A 14,436-nucleotide genomic window follows, 5' to 3' on the forward strand; every position below is an offset into this window, starting at 1 on the left:
CCTGTAGCCTGGCTTGGTGGTATCTGAGGGACTCATTCATTAAGGCTGGGGGGTGGCTGACAATGAAACTGAAATGGAGGAATAGGTCAGAAACTAACACACCTCAAGGGCAAGGCTAAGGAGCTGGGGTTTTGTCCTGAGGGCACTGGGGAGCCATGGCAGGGCTAGGAGTAGGGGCCGCCCTAGTGTCAGAACTCCCCTCCATGAAGCCAGGAAAGAGACTGGGCTGATGTTCCGAGTCGGGGAAGAGGAGGCTAGGGCTGGGGCCATGGGGACAAGAAAAGGAGTGAGGCAGGAAGGAACAGCAGAGTAAGGCACAGCAGTGCTCTGATCTGGGAGGCCATGTAGGTGGTAGCACCGCTTACTAGGCTAAGGACTCCTGGAGGAGCTCTGACTGGGGGTGGACAGGTGGCACCAATTCTCCCAGAGGCACACCCTAGAGAAGGTAGCCACGGGTCGGGAGACCAGGAGGGGAGTCTGGGCTGGAGATGGCTTTGGGGGTGATCAGCAAGAGCGGCTCCAGGGAAGATGGGAGGTCGCCGAGACCACCCTCGGCCAGTCCTCACCTGGCAATGTGACCTGGAGACACACACATGCGTGTGCCAAATGATGCAGGCACGTGGGGATTCCCACAGCACTGCCAGAAACAGCCCAGAGGTCCATCCAGGGGGACCCTGAAATCACCTCCAAGCCCGCCACATCGCAGGATGAGGACCCACTTTATATCCAAGATGTAAGATAGAGAGGAAAAAACTCTCCAACTTATATAGGGAGGAAAAAAAAATAGAGCGACACACTTTGGTAAAACTATTTACATACATATCTGCTTGCTTATGGAGAGACTAGCTCCAAAGCGATGCACAGGAGGCTGGAAACTCAGGCATCCCCCTGTGAAGGGGAACAGGTAGGTGCCTGGCTGGGGTGAGCAGAAGGCTCTTTGCTTTGGATCTTATGGCATCTTTTGAGGTCCAAGCTATAACCCTGGCTCCCCTGGTCAATAAGATGAAATCATCAATAAAATGAGCTCTCCAGGGACAGGCGAGAATTAGAAAAGTTTAATGAGGCCAGAGCCCCAAGGAGCCTGAACTAGCTCAGACATTGACTGGAATATACCAGAAGATTAACTCTACTGGTCCCAGAGTGAGAGAGAGTCTTAGAGCAAAAAAGGCCATCAGACAGGTAAAGAATTCGATCTCCATCTACTAAAAATTAACAAAATGGACCCACAAATGCCTGGGGCAAAAAAGCACCTGCCAGTGAAACAAAGGGTTAGGAAGGCAGAGTCTGAACCCTGTTCACCAGGCAGCACCAGGGGGGCAATCGCAGAGGGGGAGCAAAAGAATTCACGTGGAGTACAGAACACAGCACACACTGGCTGAGAAAGAAATGCCAAGTCAGGGCACCTCTGGGACACTGTTTTATGTATTCAAGCCACAGAGAAACCGGTCAAACAATAACTCCCACTGCTGGCGGGTACGTAATACAACAACATAGTCAAAGAAAATACTGAGGAAGTACAAATCGGGGATGGTTTGGGACTCTTAGGTTGGGTCACAATGCAGCAGGGAGTGGCTTGGCGGGGTTGGAGGGAAGAGAAGGGCCAGAGGAAGGGCCACCACCAGACAGGGATCTACAGGTACCAGAAAACAGACAGGGTGGCCTGAGGTGTCAGCAACATCAGACAAATCACAGGAGGCATTCAAAATCATAAATGCTGCCCTGGAACAATGGACAAGAACAGTTTTCAGGAAATCCCAGTGGTGCTACCGTGCTCCACTTCCCTCTTGAGACAGATGCAGAGCCTAAGGATGACATGGGAAAGTTTGAGCCATGTTGGTGCAGCCATGGGGGAAGTGGCGATTGGGGTTCGCTCTGTGGAGGGCGACTCAGCAATATGAATCACTTTACAAATGCCACCTCCCTTTGCCCAGCCATTTGGATTCTGGGGGTTTTAGCTTGGTTACATCTGCACCAGTGACAACAGTGACATCGGTAGGTGGAGTCCAGGTTGCATGAGCTCCGGTGCATGTCTCTGGTGGGACATAAAAGGCCACTCCCCCACTAGGAGAAGGTACCAGAACATACTGTGTAGGAGCCAAGAAGCAAGTCAAGTGCGAGGCAGTGTAGGGAATTCACTACTTCCATGTTGCAGAGAAAGGAGGAGAATGTGCGTCCCTGTTTGCCTGTGCTGGCAAACACACTAGGAGAGGAAATAAGCAAATCAAATGGGCGGGAACAACTGTCCACCATGCACCTTTTATACTGTTTTAACGGTCGAGCCACGTGACTGTGTTACTTTTTCATAAGTGTTTCCAGTCTGTCACAGTCACTCCACTTCTGGTCACACGTCCCCAGGAAATCACTCAAACTCACCGAAGAGAGACTGGACAGCACTCCCTGTAGTGCTATTTATAACCATATCGAGTCAGACAATAAATGTTGAACATCTGGGGAACAGTTTAATAAACTGCCATACAACACCATGGAGCATCACGCAGGCATTACAGCGACCGTGACAGCCGCTTCTGTGTTTCCGAGTAACATGTGAAGCAAAGAGCAAGGTTCGATAAAGTCTGTACAGCAGGACTTCCTTAGAACCAAATCAACAGTTGGATTTGGTTGCTGGAAGTTGTACCTTTTCAAAACATTGATGTATTTCAGTATATTGTCAATATTTTTACATAGATAAGGGGTGTGTGTGATAAATACGAAAGGCCAGGCAGTCCTCTCCTGGTGCCTCCTCCTAGGGAAGACACTCCAGACAGGGGAAGGGGTTCTATTTATATCATCCGGCCCTTGACTCTATACTAAAGGTTAGCTTGCTTTGTTTTCACTTTAAACACCATTTCTTGACACCTGGGTGGCACAGCGGCTGGGCGACTGCCTTCGGCTCAGGGGCGTGATCCTGGGATCCTGGATCGAGTCCCACATTGGGCTCCCTGTGTGGAGTCTGCCTCTGTCTCTGTCTCTCTGCCTATCTCTCTCTCTCATGAATAAATAAATAAATGTAAAGACAAAACAAAACACCATTTCTTCATGCCCCAAATCCTATGGAAGGCTTGGCATGCTGACAGGGCAGGAAAGCTAAAGTCCCGTTCAGAGCCATGGGCAGATAAAGGCCAGAGCAGGGTCCCAAGGCAGGGCTGCTGGGAGGAATGGGGCCAGCCCGCACCTGCTCTGTACCAGGCCCCTCAAGGGCACACAGGTGGGAAGTGCGTGGCCCCATCCAGTGTCAGACAAATTAGGAGGACCATCTAGTCCAGCCGGGACAGGCAGGATAGGACCACGAACAAAGGCACAGAGGCTGGAGAGAAGTCGGCATGTTCCCAAACTATGAGGCTTGGGGGTGGTGAGGACAGACACAGGGTCAGAGCTGGAAGGGGAGCTTGAGCTTCACGCCATGGGCAAGAGGAAGTCTTTGGGGCTCCAAAGGGACCACAGGGGCAGGAAGGGTGCACCAGAATCTGGTTACCCATCCACCCAGAGGGAAAGGACTCCTGGGGAGGGGTGTCTTCCTGCCCTCATGGGATGGAGATGGGAGGAGCTAGCAAATCCTTCTTGGGATGATCAAGGACAGGAGCACTCTGGGCAGGAAGGGAGTAGCCTGGATGAGAGAGGACCAGGGATCTGACAGGCCCCAGGCCCCTCAGCGGCCACTGCCCCCCCCACCGCCCCCGCCACCACCCCCTCCCTGGCCCCCGGCATCTGGCGCTCCTGACATCATGAGGAACAGGACGACGGGAATGATGTACATCCACTGTGGGCCAGGTGGGAGGACAGGACAATGGACAGACAGACAAAAAGAGAGAGAGACAAAAAGAAGAGGAGTGAGTATGACTGCACTCCTCACCCAGGCGGGGAAGGTGGGCAAGCCGGCGTGAGGGGAGGCCACGTGAGGGAAGGGGGCCCAGGTCCCCTACATTACTACAGGATAGGGAAGGGCTGGTGGGGTGCAGGGAGAGTAGAGGCGGGAGGGGGCTCAATCCTCACTCAGGCCTCCTGCGGCGGCGGTGTGGGCCCCGGGGCAGCAGGACGCAGGGCTGTGAGCAACACGGCCCCCCCGAGGACGAGGTGCCACTGAGGAGGGAGGGGGCACAGGTCAGGACCGATGGCGCCCACGGGGAAGGTGGAACTGAGGCAGTGGGTTCCTGGTCTCTCTGCACCTCAGTTTCCCTGCAGTTCAGTTGTCAGGAGCTACTGGCAAACTAACTGAGGCCCCACAGGCACCACACTCAAGGCAGTAGGCCTTGGCATCCTCCCAACCACAGTGGCCTCCGCTGCCCCTGCCTTTGCCTCAGGTGGACCAGCCTTCTGCCCCGGTGCCCCTAAGCTCCTCCTACTTGCCTCAGCCCAGCAGCACAGAAGCCCCTCTCCAGTTCCAGACCAGCCTCCTGAGCACCTCCACCCACAGCCCTGCTTCCCTAAGTGCCTCTCCCCAAACCCACTATCTCCTTTCCAAATCTCCCCGTCCCATTGAAATCTCTGCCTCCCTCTCTTCTTCAGCCTCGAAGCACTGGCCCAGCTCAGGCCTCACCCAAGCCTCCTCCCAGTACCAACCCCATCCCTCCCCTGACCACAGCCCTCCTCACTGCACTTCCAGACAGGCCTCGGTTCTAGACTGACACTGCCTGTACCCATCAGCCCCAGCCTGAGAGGCTGTCCCTGCTTCCCAGAACTGTCAGGCTCTGGGCCGGCCCCATCTGCTGAGCCTGGACACCCCATGACCACTGCCAGTGAGCAGGCAGAGGCAGGGCGCAGGGCTCCACGGTCCTCACCCACTCTGTCCAGGCCTTAGGCTAAGCCCAGGTGCCAGGGACATGGCTGGAGAGACACGCCTCGAGGCGACAAGGAAGCCCCACACACAGGAGGCCTGGAGGATGAGGAGCAGGCCAAGGGCCATGGGAGAGAGCAGGGCAGAGGGGGGACTCAGGAGGGAAGGGAGCAGGGGCACGCAGAGCTCCACTCACATATTTGGCGAAAAAGGACTTCTGTTCCTGGGGGTTCTTGGCCTTCTGGGCCTGCTCCATCTCCAGACGCTCGATGAAGGCGGCTGTCTCAGGACTAAGGGTGGGCAGAGAAGGAGACAGGGTAAGGGGCTGGGGCTGCTGACAGGGACACAGCAAAGGCAGCAGCAGGATGGCTGAGCCCGAGATAGGGCTGTGGCCACCCTGCCCTGCATCCGTGCCCTGGCTCTGACCCTGGAACATCCGCACCCCACACACCCACACCGCACACCCTCACCCTGGGGCAAATGTGCCCTGTGTGTCCTCACCCTGGGGCAGTGGCGGGCGGCTGTAGCTGCACTGAAGTGTTGAAAAGTTCCAGGTCCACGTCCTCCACCTCGTGGCCCCTGCAACCCCCGGGGTGCGTCACCACTGACACCCCCACCACGTTGCCAGCCACGTCCACGTGCAGTGTCAGCTGGTCTGACAGGTGAGACTCCACCAGGGAACACTGGGGAGGGGGAGGGGGATGGGGTTGCCACCCAGACCTTGCCCACGTCCAGCCACCCACGCCTCCCAGCCCCTCTCACAGGGCCCAGAAGGATCTTTCAAAGCCCTCACGGTTCCCTCCTCCCTTGGACACTAGCCGAAGGGCAACAGCCTCCCTCTGAGGGCCCACACTGTCCCATTAAAGGGCCCAGCACCTGGAATGTCCCCCTCCAGCCCAGGAGACCCTTGGGGGCAGGGCCAGGTCCATAAACACAGGGGCACAGACAGAAGAAGCCAGGCTGGGGCAGATAGGAGGAAGGAGAAGGTAGGAGAGAAGAGAGGATGGTCCCCATTGCTGACTCACCGCGGGGACAAAAGAGGAAACGTAGCCACCAGCTTCTGCGCCATCAGGGACCCCAGGACGCTGAGGGACCCGGACACGGTATAAGCCATTCAGGGCTGCCACATCCTGCAGGATAGAGGAGGAGGGTGGCAGGGAGAAGGATGATGTGTGGCCCCCGCCAGGCCCAGACCAGTCCTGCTCACCCAGCATCCCTTTCTCTCTAGCCCAGGACTTTTCCTAGTGGGTGGCCCTGCTGGTGAGTGAGGCCAGGAGCCCCTGGGTGCTCCAGCTGGGGGAGAAGCCATCTTAAGGGGAGTAGAGCCCAGCCCAGGGATGGAATGAGTCCCAGGGACACTTCCCTCAAACCTGGATCCAGCTTCACCCAGGCCCACCTGTACCTGGACTCCCCAGTCACAGGAGCAACAAATTCTCTTGGGAAGCAGCTGTGACAAAGAACCACGTGGGAACCCTACAGGAAGGCTGCTTGGGGTGGACCACTCCCCACAGGGAGGGTGTTCATGGGCATGTATCTGCCACAATGCAACCCACCTCCCCAGCCACTACATCTGGCCAAAGGGAGAGAGTGGCAGTGGACTGTGGCAGCTTCTGTGAGCTGTCTCTAAAAGACAGCTTCTCTCCCTGCTCCTCCTTTTTCTCCTCCTCTGGCCTACCGCACTTCCTCCTCCTTGCACCATCCCTAGAGAGGACCAAGCCAGGCCTAGCCACAGCCCGGCCCTCAAGGAAGCCATGAAGGAGGCTATGGTCGAGATAACTGTCCTCTGTTTAACTACAGCTCTTAGAGATCTCTTTCTCCTCCCAAGCAAATCTCCTCCTGAATATAAAGCATCTTGGCTGAATCTGGAAGGGTGAGAGGAGCTAACTATATGAAAACTGTGGGAGAAGGGGATGTGCTGGGCAGAAGAAATGGCACGGGCATGTGAGGCATGCATGTCATGCTCCAAGGCACAGGTTCCCCTACACCCCAGCCAAGCCCTGGGCCCCCTGCTCACCCGGAGCCGGCCCCGTTCCTCCTCGTTGAGCTGCCGCTGCGACAGGGACAAAGTGCCATCCTGCTGGTTCCAGAGCAGGGAGCCCCGCTTCCGAAAGTGAGCACTGTCATCTGTGGGGAGTCAGGGCTCAACAGCCACCCCACCAATGGGCCCCTCAACCCTTGCAATGACCACACTGCTTCCCTCCCGAGCCCCCATTTACCCACCTGCAAAGTGGGGACACCCTCCCGTATCCTGCCCTCCTATCTCACAGGGCAGATGTCTGAACATCACAGCTCCTAAGCCCTGTCTTGGCCTTTCCATGTGACCCAGGGATAGTCACCTAATCTCTGACCTCAGTTCTCCCAGCTGCAAAATCCAGGGGCTTCCAACCAGTGGGCCACGTGAGAACCAGTGGCGCTTTCCCAGGAGGATGCCAGGGTCTGAGTCAGGTCTGTGGGGGGTCCCCACTTTAGTGTTTCTAACAAAAGCCCCAGACTTTGGGGCCTTGGACCTTTGGGCCATAGTGACATCTATGCCCTGGGAATCTGAACACCTGAATCATAGTTAATTAGGCTGAGCTGTAGAGTAGGGCCTAGCTCTACCATTCACTTACATGGTGGTACCCCGCCCAAGCCTCAGTTTCCCCTTCTGGTAAATGGTGGCTGTCTCTAATACCTCCTGCGTTGCATGACGCCTGTGAGGGCATTTGAGCGAATACACGCAGAGCAGCGAGTCCCTAGTGTAGGGCACAGGGTGACTGCTCTGAAAAGTCTGCTCTGAGGTCATTACTGCTGCACTGGCCTTTCTGAAACTAGGATTTGTTTTACAGGTAAAGGGAGTTTTTCAAAGGTAGAGTTCTTCTCTCTCCTGCCCTCCCTGCTCCAATCTCCCCGGAATAATGCAAACACACTCTGGGGGCAAAGCTTTTAGTAGATGGATGGTGTGTCTCACACTGGGTGGCACCCAGACCCAACTTTTTGACTTCACGTGGCACCGGGTAAACGCCCAGATGAGGACGTTGCTGGACTCACCGATCTCGAATGAGTGCTCCAGCAGCAGCCCCACAGTGCCGCAGCCCTCACTCTCTCGACCTTCTGCTCCTGCCTGCAGGTGAGAGAGAGGTCCCCAAGTGAGGACTATCAGAGCCCTCGGCAGGGCAGGACCCAAGGACCCCAAGAACTTGCCCACGATTCCACCGGGAACCGTCCATTCATAAAAATTCATGATCTGGACGGTCCCTAGAAAGCCAAAGCCTGCAGAGAAGCGTTTCCTTGTTTCCAAGGCAACCATCTTCAGTTCCAAGGCAACTATCTTCACGCCTAACATCATAAACATTCGCGGGTTAAAGGATACCTGCGCTTCTTCCCCAGTCTAATATACAAGTAGCCTCGTTTTCACCTTAACAGCCACAATAGCCACGCCGCCGCCGGGATTCCGCCCCTTATCAAGTACATCCAAGGCTCCTCGCCGTGTATTTCTCCAAATCCCTATTTCTCCTACCTCCGCATCCACCAACCAAGCCCTTGCATCTACGCAACCCCTCACACCTGCGGAACCGCGGGACCAGATTTTAATCCTTCAAATCAAGATCCCGCCCTCCTCAAAGCATGTTCAGGAGGCACAACTCTACCCAATCACTCCAGAGCCTTCCTGTCGGTTTCGTCTCTGCCGCCCCTACGTCTGATTGGCCAAGGTTCCGCTCAGGCCACACCCCCTCATGCATATTTAACGACGGCGGCTCCCTAGCGTTCCTTCGTTAACGCGCTGATCTTGCCCCAACCTCCTTCGGCCTGTTCTCGCTTTTAGAGCACCGAAAGCCCGGGGACCTAGCTCTCGTCCGAGCCCCGCCCCCTCATGCATATTCACGAGCCAGACAGAGCCTTCCCAACTACTCACTTTGACCTCTTCTTCCCTCTTGGCCGTGCAATGCCTCGTTCGCACCTTACCGGACCGAAACACCCGAGACCCAGGGTTTTCGTCAGCCTCGCTCCCCGTGCAGAGCCAATGAGTACTCACCCCTCGCAGAGCGGCCCCGGACCGACAGCCACTGCCCCGAGCCCGGCTGGGGGCTGCTGCCGCCATCAGCAAGAGCAGGAACAGCCGAGTAACCACAGCACCGGCCGCCGCCATTTTGACCCCCTCCCACTAGTCCGGGGCGGGCTTGAGCCGGGCGCTGTGGAGCTGCGTGATCCTGAGCCTGAGCCAGTTCTTTGCGCCTGCGCGCCAGTTCTTTGCGCCTGCGCACCAGTGCCCTCCCGCTCCCGGGGTCTGACGTCAGCTAGGTGGCCGGCACCTCATCCAGGTTTCTGGGCACCGCCCGCTGGGAGACGTCACAATAACGGGCGTTTCCCTGGTGACGTTCAAGCCCGGTCCGCCGCGCTGTGAAGGGATAGAGTCCGCGGCCCCACCCACCTGTTTTCTCGGCCGGCCCCTCCCTCCGCTCTCCCCATGGGGCGGGGCGTTGCGATGATGCGGGGGCACGAGACTAAGCCGGCCCCCGGTGGAGCAGGTGAGGCGGGACCTGGTGGGATGGTAGGTGACAGGCGGAGCCCGGCCTGGCAGGGTTGGGCCAGGTGAGGGAACCAAGTGAGGGATGGGGCCCGCGATACGAAGACTGGTAGCCCAGATTCCCCTACCCTCAGAGCCGGACCTCCCTGGGCCCTACCAGCTGGGGGGCCCCGGCCCAGTCTCCTGGACTGGACCCCTGAACTTCGCCCCTGTAGAATGCCCCCTGGTTCCAGCCTATCCCACGGGCCGGCCCGGACGGCTCCAGCGCCACCTCCTGAGCGGCGAGTTCGACCAGCTGCGAGACTTCCCCATCTTTGAGAGCAACTTTGTGCAGGTGTGGAGTCCCAGAACCCCCTGACACGGGCCCTGGGCTTGAGTCCTGACCTCCTGACTCGGGGAATCCCTGCTCTGCCTACTTCTGACCATTCGCCCATAACGTTCATATCCTGGGATTCTGGATCAACCCCCCACACACACCCCTCCATGCCTCTAGACCTTTAGCTTCTCTGTGGACCCTGGCCTCCAATTCCCTTGGTTCATTTTCACTTCACACCCGGATAGCTCAACCTCTGACCCCAGGATATCTGAACCCGGACTTGGTGTTTAATACACTTGGTTCATGACCCCTAATTCTGCCAATCCTGCCTTCCATCTATCTTGCTTCTAACCTCTAACCCCTGGCCTCAGGTGACCCGGTTAGGAGAAGTCGCCAACAAGGTCACCATGGGGGTGGCAGCCTCCAGTCCAGCCCTGGAACTCCCAGATCTGTTGCTGCTGGCCGGGCCTGCCAAGGATAACGGACGCCTGCAGCTCTTTGGGTGACTGCCCCCATCCCAGCCTAGACCTCCTCCTTCCCCAACTCTGGGCATCCTGGGCCCCCTCCCTGCAGCATTTCCTTTCACAGATGACTCCCAGGGCCGGGAGTCTTGGATGGTTGCCAGCCCACTGTGGGCTGCTGTACACCCAGAAGAACAAAGGCAGGGGTACTACAGGGATTAGAAATCAGATAGATGGACATGAGAGGGACAGTCCTCAGCCCCACCCTGGCGAGAATCAGAATAACCATGTATGCAGTGCCTCCTGCATACCATGAGCCCCCTAGGCCATGTGAGTAATCTCATCTCTGACATACTCTTATATGATGTGGCCCCTCCATCCTTTGAAGGGATAACCTGAGGCTCAGAGAGGGGGCCACTTTATCCAGAGACCCACATCAGGTCAGGGGTTGGGTTGGGATTGGAATCTCAGGCTCCTCATCATTACTAACTTCAAGATTCTTGAGCTCCAGTGCCACACTAAACACTACCCCATTTGGGTCTTTGTTTTCTCATTGAAAAAGTAATGCAAACAACTCCAAGGTACAAAACATACATAGCACAAAATAACACCTTCCGCCCACCCTAAGCTCCTGCCTCCAACTCCAGCTGCAAGCAACAAAACATTTACATACATATAGTGTATTTACAAAAACATTCTGCCAGTGGCTTTCACTTTTTTGACCACATATGACAGTTAATGGAAAAAAAGGGAGGGAAGGAAGGAAGGAGGAAGGAAGGTAGGACTGACTTACATCACACACACGCACACATAGGAGTCCACAGTCCTTTGTCTGCAATTCTGAAATCTAAAAAGTTTTTTTGAAACCAACTTGGTGGCAGAATCTGATTCTGACCTAAACTAAAGGAAGGCTACCTTTATGTATGTAAAGCCTTTATGTATCTTTATGTATCTTCCCTGTAGAAGTTTGGAATCTTCCACAAAGCAGCATGCTGATGCCTTCAGGTGCTCTGGGCATATTCTCTCCTATACCGCTCCTTTTCTCATCAGTGCTGATCTTATCCTACCAATCATATCCCACTGCTCACTGAGTCATTACCTGCAGGCAGAGGGACACTAAGAGCAATGCTGAGGGGTGCTTGGACCCCCATAATCTCCCTCAACACCCCTCTTCCCAAATAAACATACCACTAAGGTAAAAACACTGAGCTTGCTCTGCAAACGAAGCATCAAGACTCATCCTGCCCTTAGGCTCTCGGTTCTAAGCTGCTTGCAGCTGGGAGCTATCCTGGGCCGGTTCTGACAAGCATATGACAAGTGTGTGTTCGCCCTTCCTTTGAAATCAGCTGCAGATGCATGCTACTTTTCCACTCCGCTCACTCCCTCACCAGCACTATAGCGACATTCATTTCAGACGAGCCTAAGAACAACCACCAGATCCTTTTCTGGACATAACACAGCTTGAAAACCAAGCTTGCATCCGGCGCTGTTACCACATAGATAGGGAATGTCCTTGAACAAATTCCCAGCTTCCTGTCTAGGTTCAAATCCTGGCTTCACCTCTTCTTCACTGGCGTGGGCCAAGTTCCCTACTTGTCTGTGCCTCAGTTTCCCCATCTGGAACAGGGATAAGAGGAAAGCCTGCTTTCTGGGTCTGTCAGGACATAAACTGAGGAAATGTTTGTGGAGTGCTTGGAACAACACCTGGCACAGGGCCAGCGCTTTGTAGACACAGTTACTCTTCTATTTGGGGAGTGTCATAACAGATGGAGCCACCTGCTAAGGGACAGTGATGTTGTGCCCAGTGTCTTGGGATCATGGCCAGTGTGGCAGGCAGAGAGCATCCATGCGCACAGGTGTGAGGGTGTCTATATGATCATTTCCTAGAGGTAGTATTGCTGTGCCAAAGGGTGCTATGTGGCTATCCGGTGTGGTGATTAAGAACATGGATAAGACTTGGGTTCAAATCCCCGCTGTGGACCTGTGCCAAATTATCAACCCTCTCAACGAGCATCCATTGAACACCTACCTACCATGTGTGAGCTCTGGGTTCTTGGGGAGCAGCAGTGAACAGAATGAGACTTCTGCCTGCAAACTCACCTCCTACTGGGATAGCAGACAGAATAAATGACAATTTGTCCAACAGAGTAAGGTCTGTGGAGACCAGAAGAGGTTAAGGGTGGGGAGGTCTGCATGGGTGAGCACGATTGCAAATAGGCCACGGCTTGTAAACAGACCCTCTCCCTGAGAAGGTGCTTCTTGAGAAAGACCTGAGATTATGGGGTCAAGTCATGGGGCTGGCTGGAGGATGATTTCCCAGCGTGTGCAGTGGTCCTGAGGTAGGAGCAAGCCTGGTAGGTTTATGGCACAGCAACCAGGCCAATGTTGCTGGGGCTGAGTGAGCGAGGGGAGTGGGCAGAGAGGTAAACAGAGAAGGCCGACCCCGCAGGGCCTGGCGGCTCAAGGTGCATGCAGACTTTCCTTTACTCTGAGCCACGGGAGGGACTTGAACTCAGGGGTTGAGGGGCGCCCTCTGGCGGCCCCGTGGGAAAAGAACGGAGAAGGCTGAGGAAACCGCCCAGCCGGGAAATTCTCTGGTGGAAGGCCTGGGCTGGTGGCGGAAGGAGTTAGATGAGGTCGGATCGTGGATACATTTTAACGGGAGAGCCATCAGGACTTGGTGGCAGGATTGGATGAAGATAGGAGGAAGTTGGGTCGGGCGCAACTCCACGATTTCTGACCGAGCAAGTGGGAGGATGTAGTCAAGATGCAGAAGATGGAGACAGGAGCAGGTTTGGGTTGGGGAGGTCAGGAATTTGGTCACTGGACCTGTTGTGTATCCAATGCCATTCCAACATCCAAGTGGACATTTCTAGAAGGCAGCTATCTACGAGAAGGATCAGCGGGAGGCACAAAGGTGCTCTGGGGATGGATAAAATTCACGAGGCAGAGAAAGTGAAAAAGGATTCTCTGGGCCAAGAGAGGGGCGTCGAGGTGGGTGCCCCCGACCCTGAAGGTGCTCAGGACGGCGAGGCTGTCGGGCCAGGGGGCGTTGGAAGCTGAGGCCGCCCCTCCCGCCCTCCCAGGCTGTTCCCTTTGCAGTTCGTCCAGCTCTTCGTCCACGATGAAAGTCGCTGGCAGCTTAAGGTCAAGTTCCGCACCGGCCGCGCCTTCTACCTGCAGCTGCGGGCCCCGCCCGAGACCCGAGACCGCGAGTTCGGCCAGTGGGTGCGGCTGCTCTACCGCCTGCGCTTCCATTCGGCCGAGGGAGCCGTGCCCTTCACGCAGGAGTACTCGACGATGGAGGATGGAGAGGATGATGAGGACGACGAGGATGAAGAGGAGGACGATCTGATCGAGCGGGAGGAGGTGTGGGGAGGGGCAGGGCCGGAGGTGGGGAGGGGGCGGAGCTGGGGCCGGACTCCTGGGCCCGAGGGAGGAAGCAGCTAGGAATTTGGACTAACCGGAGGTGAGGGCTTGGGGACCTAGAGTATGAGGGAGAGGCTGGGAGCCCGGATTCCTGTGTTGAGAGTGGAGGTGATCATGAAGGCCGACTCCTGAGTCTTGAAAGGGTATGAGATGTTTGTAGACACAGCAGGATCTCAGGGCCAGCCGGGCAGGGTCTGCAGGACCTTGGGTACACTAGCCCAGGTGACTATATAGTTTCCTAATTGGGCACCCCACCCCCAGCCTCTCTCCCTTTGACCTTAGTGGAATATGAGGAGGGGACTCCTGGACCCTGAAGGGCTGGGGTTGACCAAACCAAATGCCCAGTTCCCTATACCGCCAGGGGGAAGGGAGGGGCACGGGTCCTTGAAGGTGGAGGCATTGAAACCTGTGGGGCCTCTTCCTCTGGAGACACCCACTCCCCCCACCTTCTAGGTAAGCACAAAACCCTCCCCACTTTCCCTAAAATTGCTGATACACCTGTAGGCCAAAGCCTCTGAGACAAACTCTTTCTTATACCCAGCTTCAAGAAGACATGGAAGCCAGACTGGGCCCACAGACCTCTGAACTCTGGGGACTCTGATTCCTCCAATATCCTTTGAGGTCACCAAAGGACCAGAGATCAAAGTACCCTACCTCAGGGCCAGAAAGATGAAGTATTAAAGTTAATAAAGATCGGCCACTTAAGAACCAACAAGCAGGTCATGAGCACTTTTGCCGTCGTCACCAATTCAACGTGGCTACCTTGGCAAAGTAGCCTTTCCTGGCAAAGTAGCCTTTCCAGTATGGCTGCTTCAACATGGTGTTGGGTTCATCATGAGTGGCTCCTGGGGCCACCATGAGACCTAGTGCCCACCACTCCATCATGGCTACCTCTCTAGAGTAGTCTTCCCCGTCTGGGCTTTGGCTTCCCCTTTAACTTGTTGTAGCTGCCCCT

General features: G+C 55.8%; 2 protein-coding genes across 4 annotated transcripts; one reads left to right on the forward strand and one right to left on the reverse strand.

Moving 5' to 3' along the window:
- Positions 1-2,437: 2,437 nt before the first annotated feature.
- On the reverse strand, positions 2,438-8,998 carry EMC10 (ER membrane protein complex subunit 10). 2 transcript variants are annotated; one of them, XM_055310404.1, is made up of 8 exons: positions 8,784-8,998; positions 7,799-7,871; positions 6,786-6,895; positions 5,797-5,901; positions 5,273-5,454; positions 4,968-5,061; positions 3,991-4,077; positions 3,687-3,757 (listed from the first exon to the last, which is right to left on the reverse strand). In XM_055310404.1, exons 1-7 carry the CDS (start codon positions 8,895-8,897, stop codon positions 3,991-3,993), a joined length of 765 nt encoding a protein of 254 aa, XP_055166379.1. In that variant the 5' UTR covers positions 8,898-8,998; the 3' UTR covers positions 3,687-3,757. The 2 variants fall into 2 exon arrangements, with proteins under 2 accessions (XP_055166378.1, XP_055166379.1); XM_055310403.1 differs by lacking the exon at positions 3,991-4,077 and having other exon boundaries at positions 2,438-3,757; positions 8,784-8,997.
- Positions 8,999-9,058: 60 nt separating this feature from the next.
- On the forward strand, positions 9,059-14,199 carry GARIN5A (golgi associated RAB2 interactor 5A). Of its 2 annotated transcripts, XM_055310407.1 has the most exons (5): positions 9,059-9,276; positions 9,491-9,609; positions 9,963-10,093; positions 13,139-13,421; positions 14,023-14,199. In XM_055310407.1, exons 1-5 carry the CDS (start codon positions 9,216-9,218, stop codon positions 14,080-14,082), a joined length of 654 nt encoding a protein of 217 aa, XP_055166382.1. In that variant the 5' UTR covers positions 9,059-9,215; the 3' UTR covers positions 14,083-14,199. The 2 variants fall into 2 exon arrangements, with proteins under 2 accessions (XP_055166382.1, XP_055166380.1); XM_055310405.1 differs by lacking the exon at positions 9,059-9,276 and having other exon boundaries at positions 9,284-9,609.
- Positions 14,200-14,436: the final 237 nt, after the last annotated feature.

The sequence above is a fragment of the Nyctereutes procyonoides genome, unplaced genomic scaffold, assembly GCF_905146905.1.
Source record: "Nyctereutes procyonoides isolate TBG_1078 unplaced genomic scaffold, NYPRO_anot_genome, whole genome shotgun sequence".
In the NCBI taxonomy this organism is placed as follows: Eukaryota; Metazoa; Chordata; class Mammalia; order Carnivora; family Canidae; genus Nyctereutes; species Nyctereutes procyonoides.

Bases quoted from the DNA above. Each gene is read 5' to 3' on its own strand.
- EMC10 (XM_055310403.1), bottom strand. From the start codon at position 8,897: ATGGCGGCGGCCGGTGCTGTGGTTACTCGGCTGTTCCTGCTCTTGCTG. The intron at 5,455-5,796 runs GTGAGTCAGCAA...CCCCCTCCCCAG, and splicing joins TTTCCTCTTTTGTCCCCGCG to TGTTCCCTGGTGGAGTCTCA. The intron at 3,758-4,967 runs GTGAGTGGAGCT...CCTGGCCCACAG, and splicing joins AGTCCTTTTTCGCCAAATAT to TGGATGTACATCATTCCCGT.
- GARIN5A (XM_055310405.1), top strand. From the start codon at position 9,361: ATGGGGCCCGCGATACGAAGACTGGTAGCCCAGATTCCCCTACCCTCA. The intron at 10,094-13,138 runs GTGACTGCCCCC...CCGCCCTCCCAG, and splicing joins GGACGCCTGCAGCTCTTTGG to GCTGTTCCCTTTGCAGTTCG. The intron at 13,422-14,022 runs GTGTGGGGAGGG...TCTTATACCCAG, and splicing joins ATCTGATCGAGCGGGAGGAG to CTTCAAGAAGACATGGAAGC.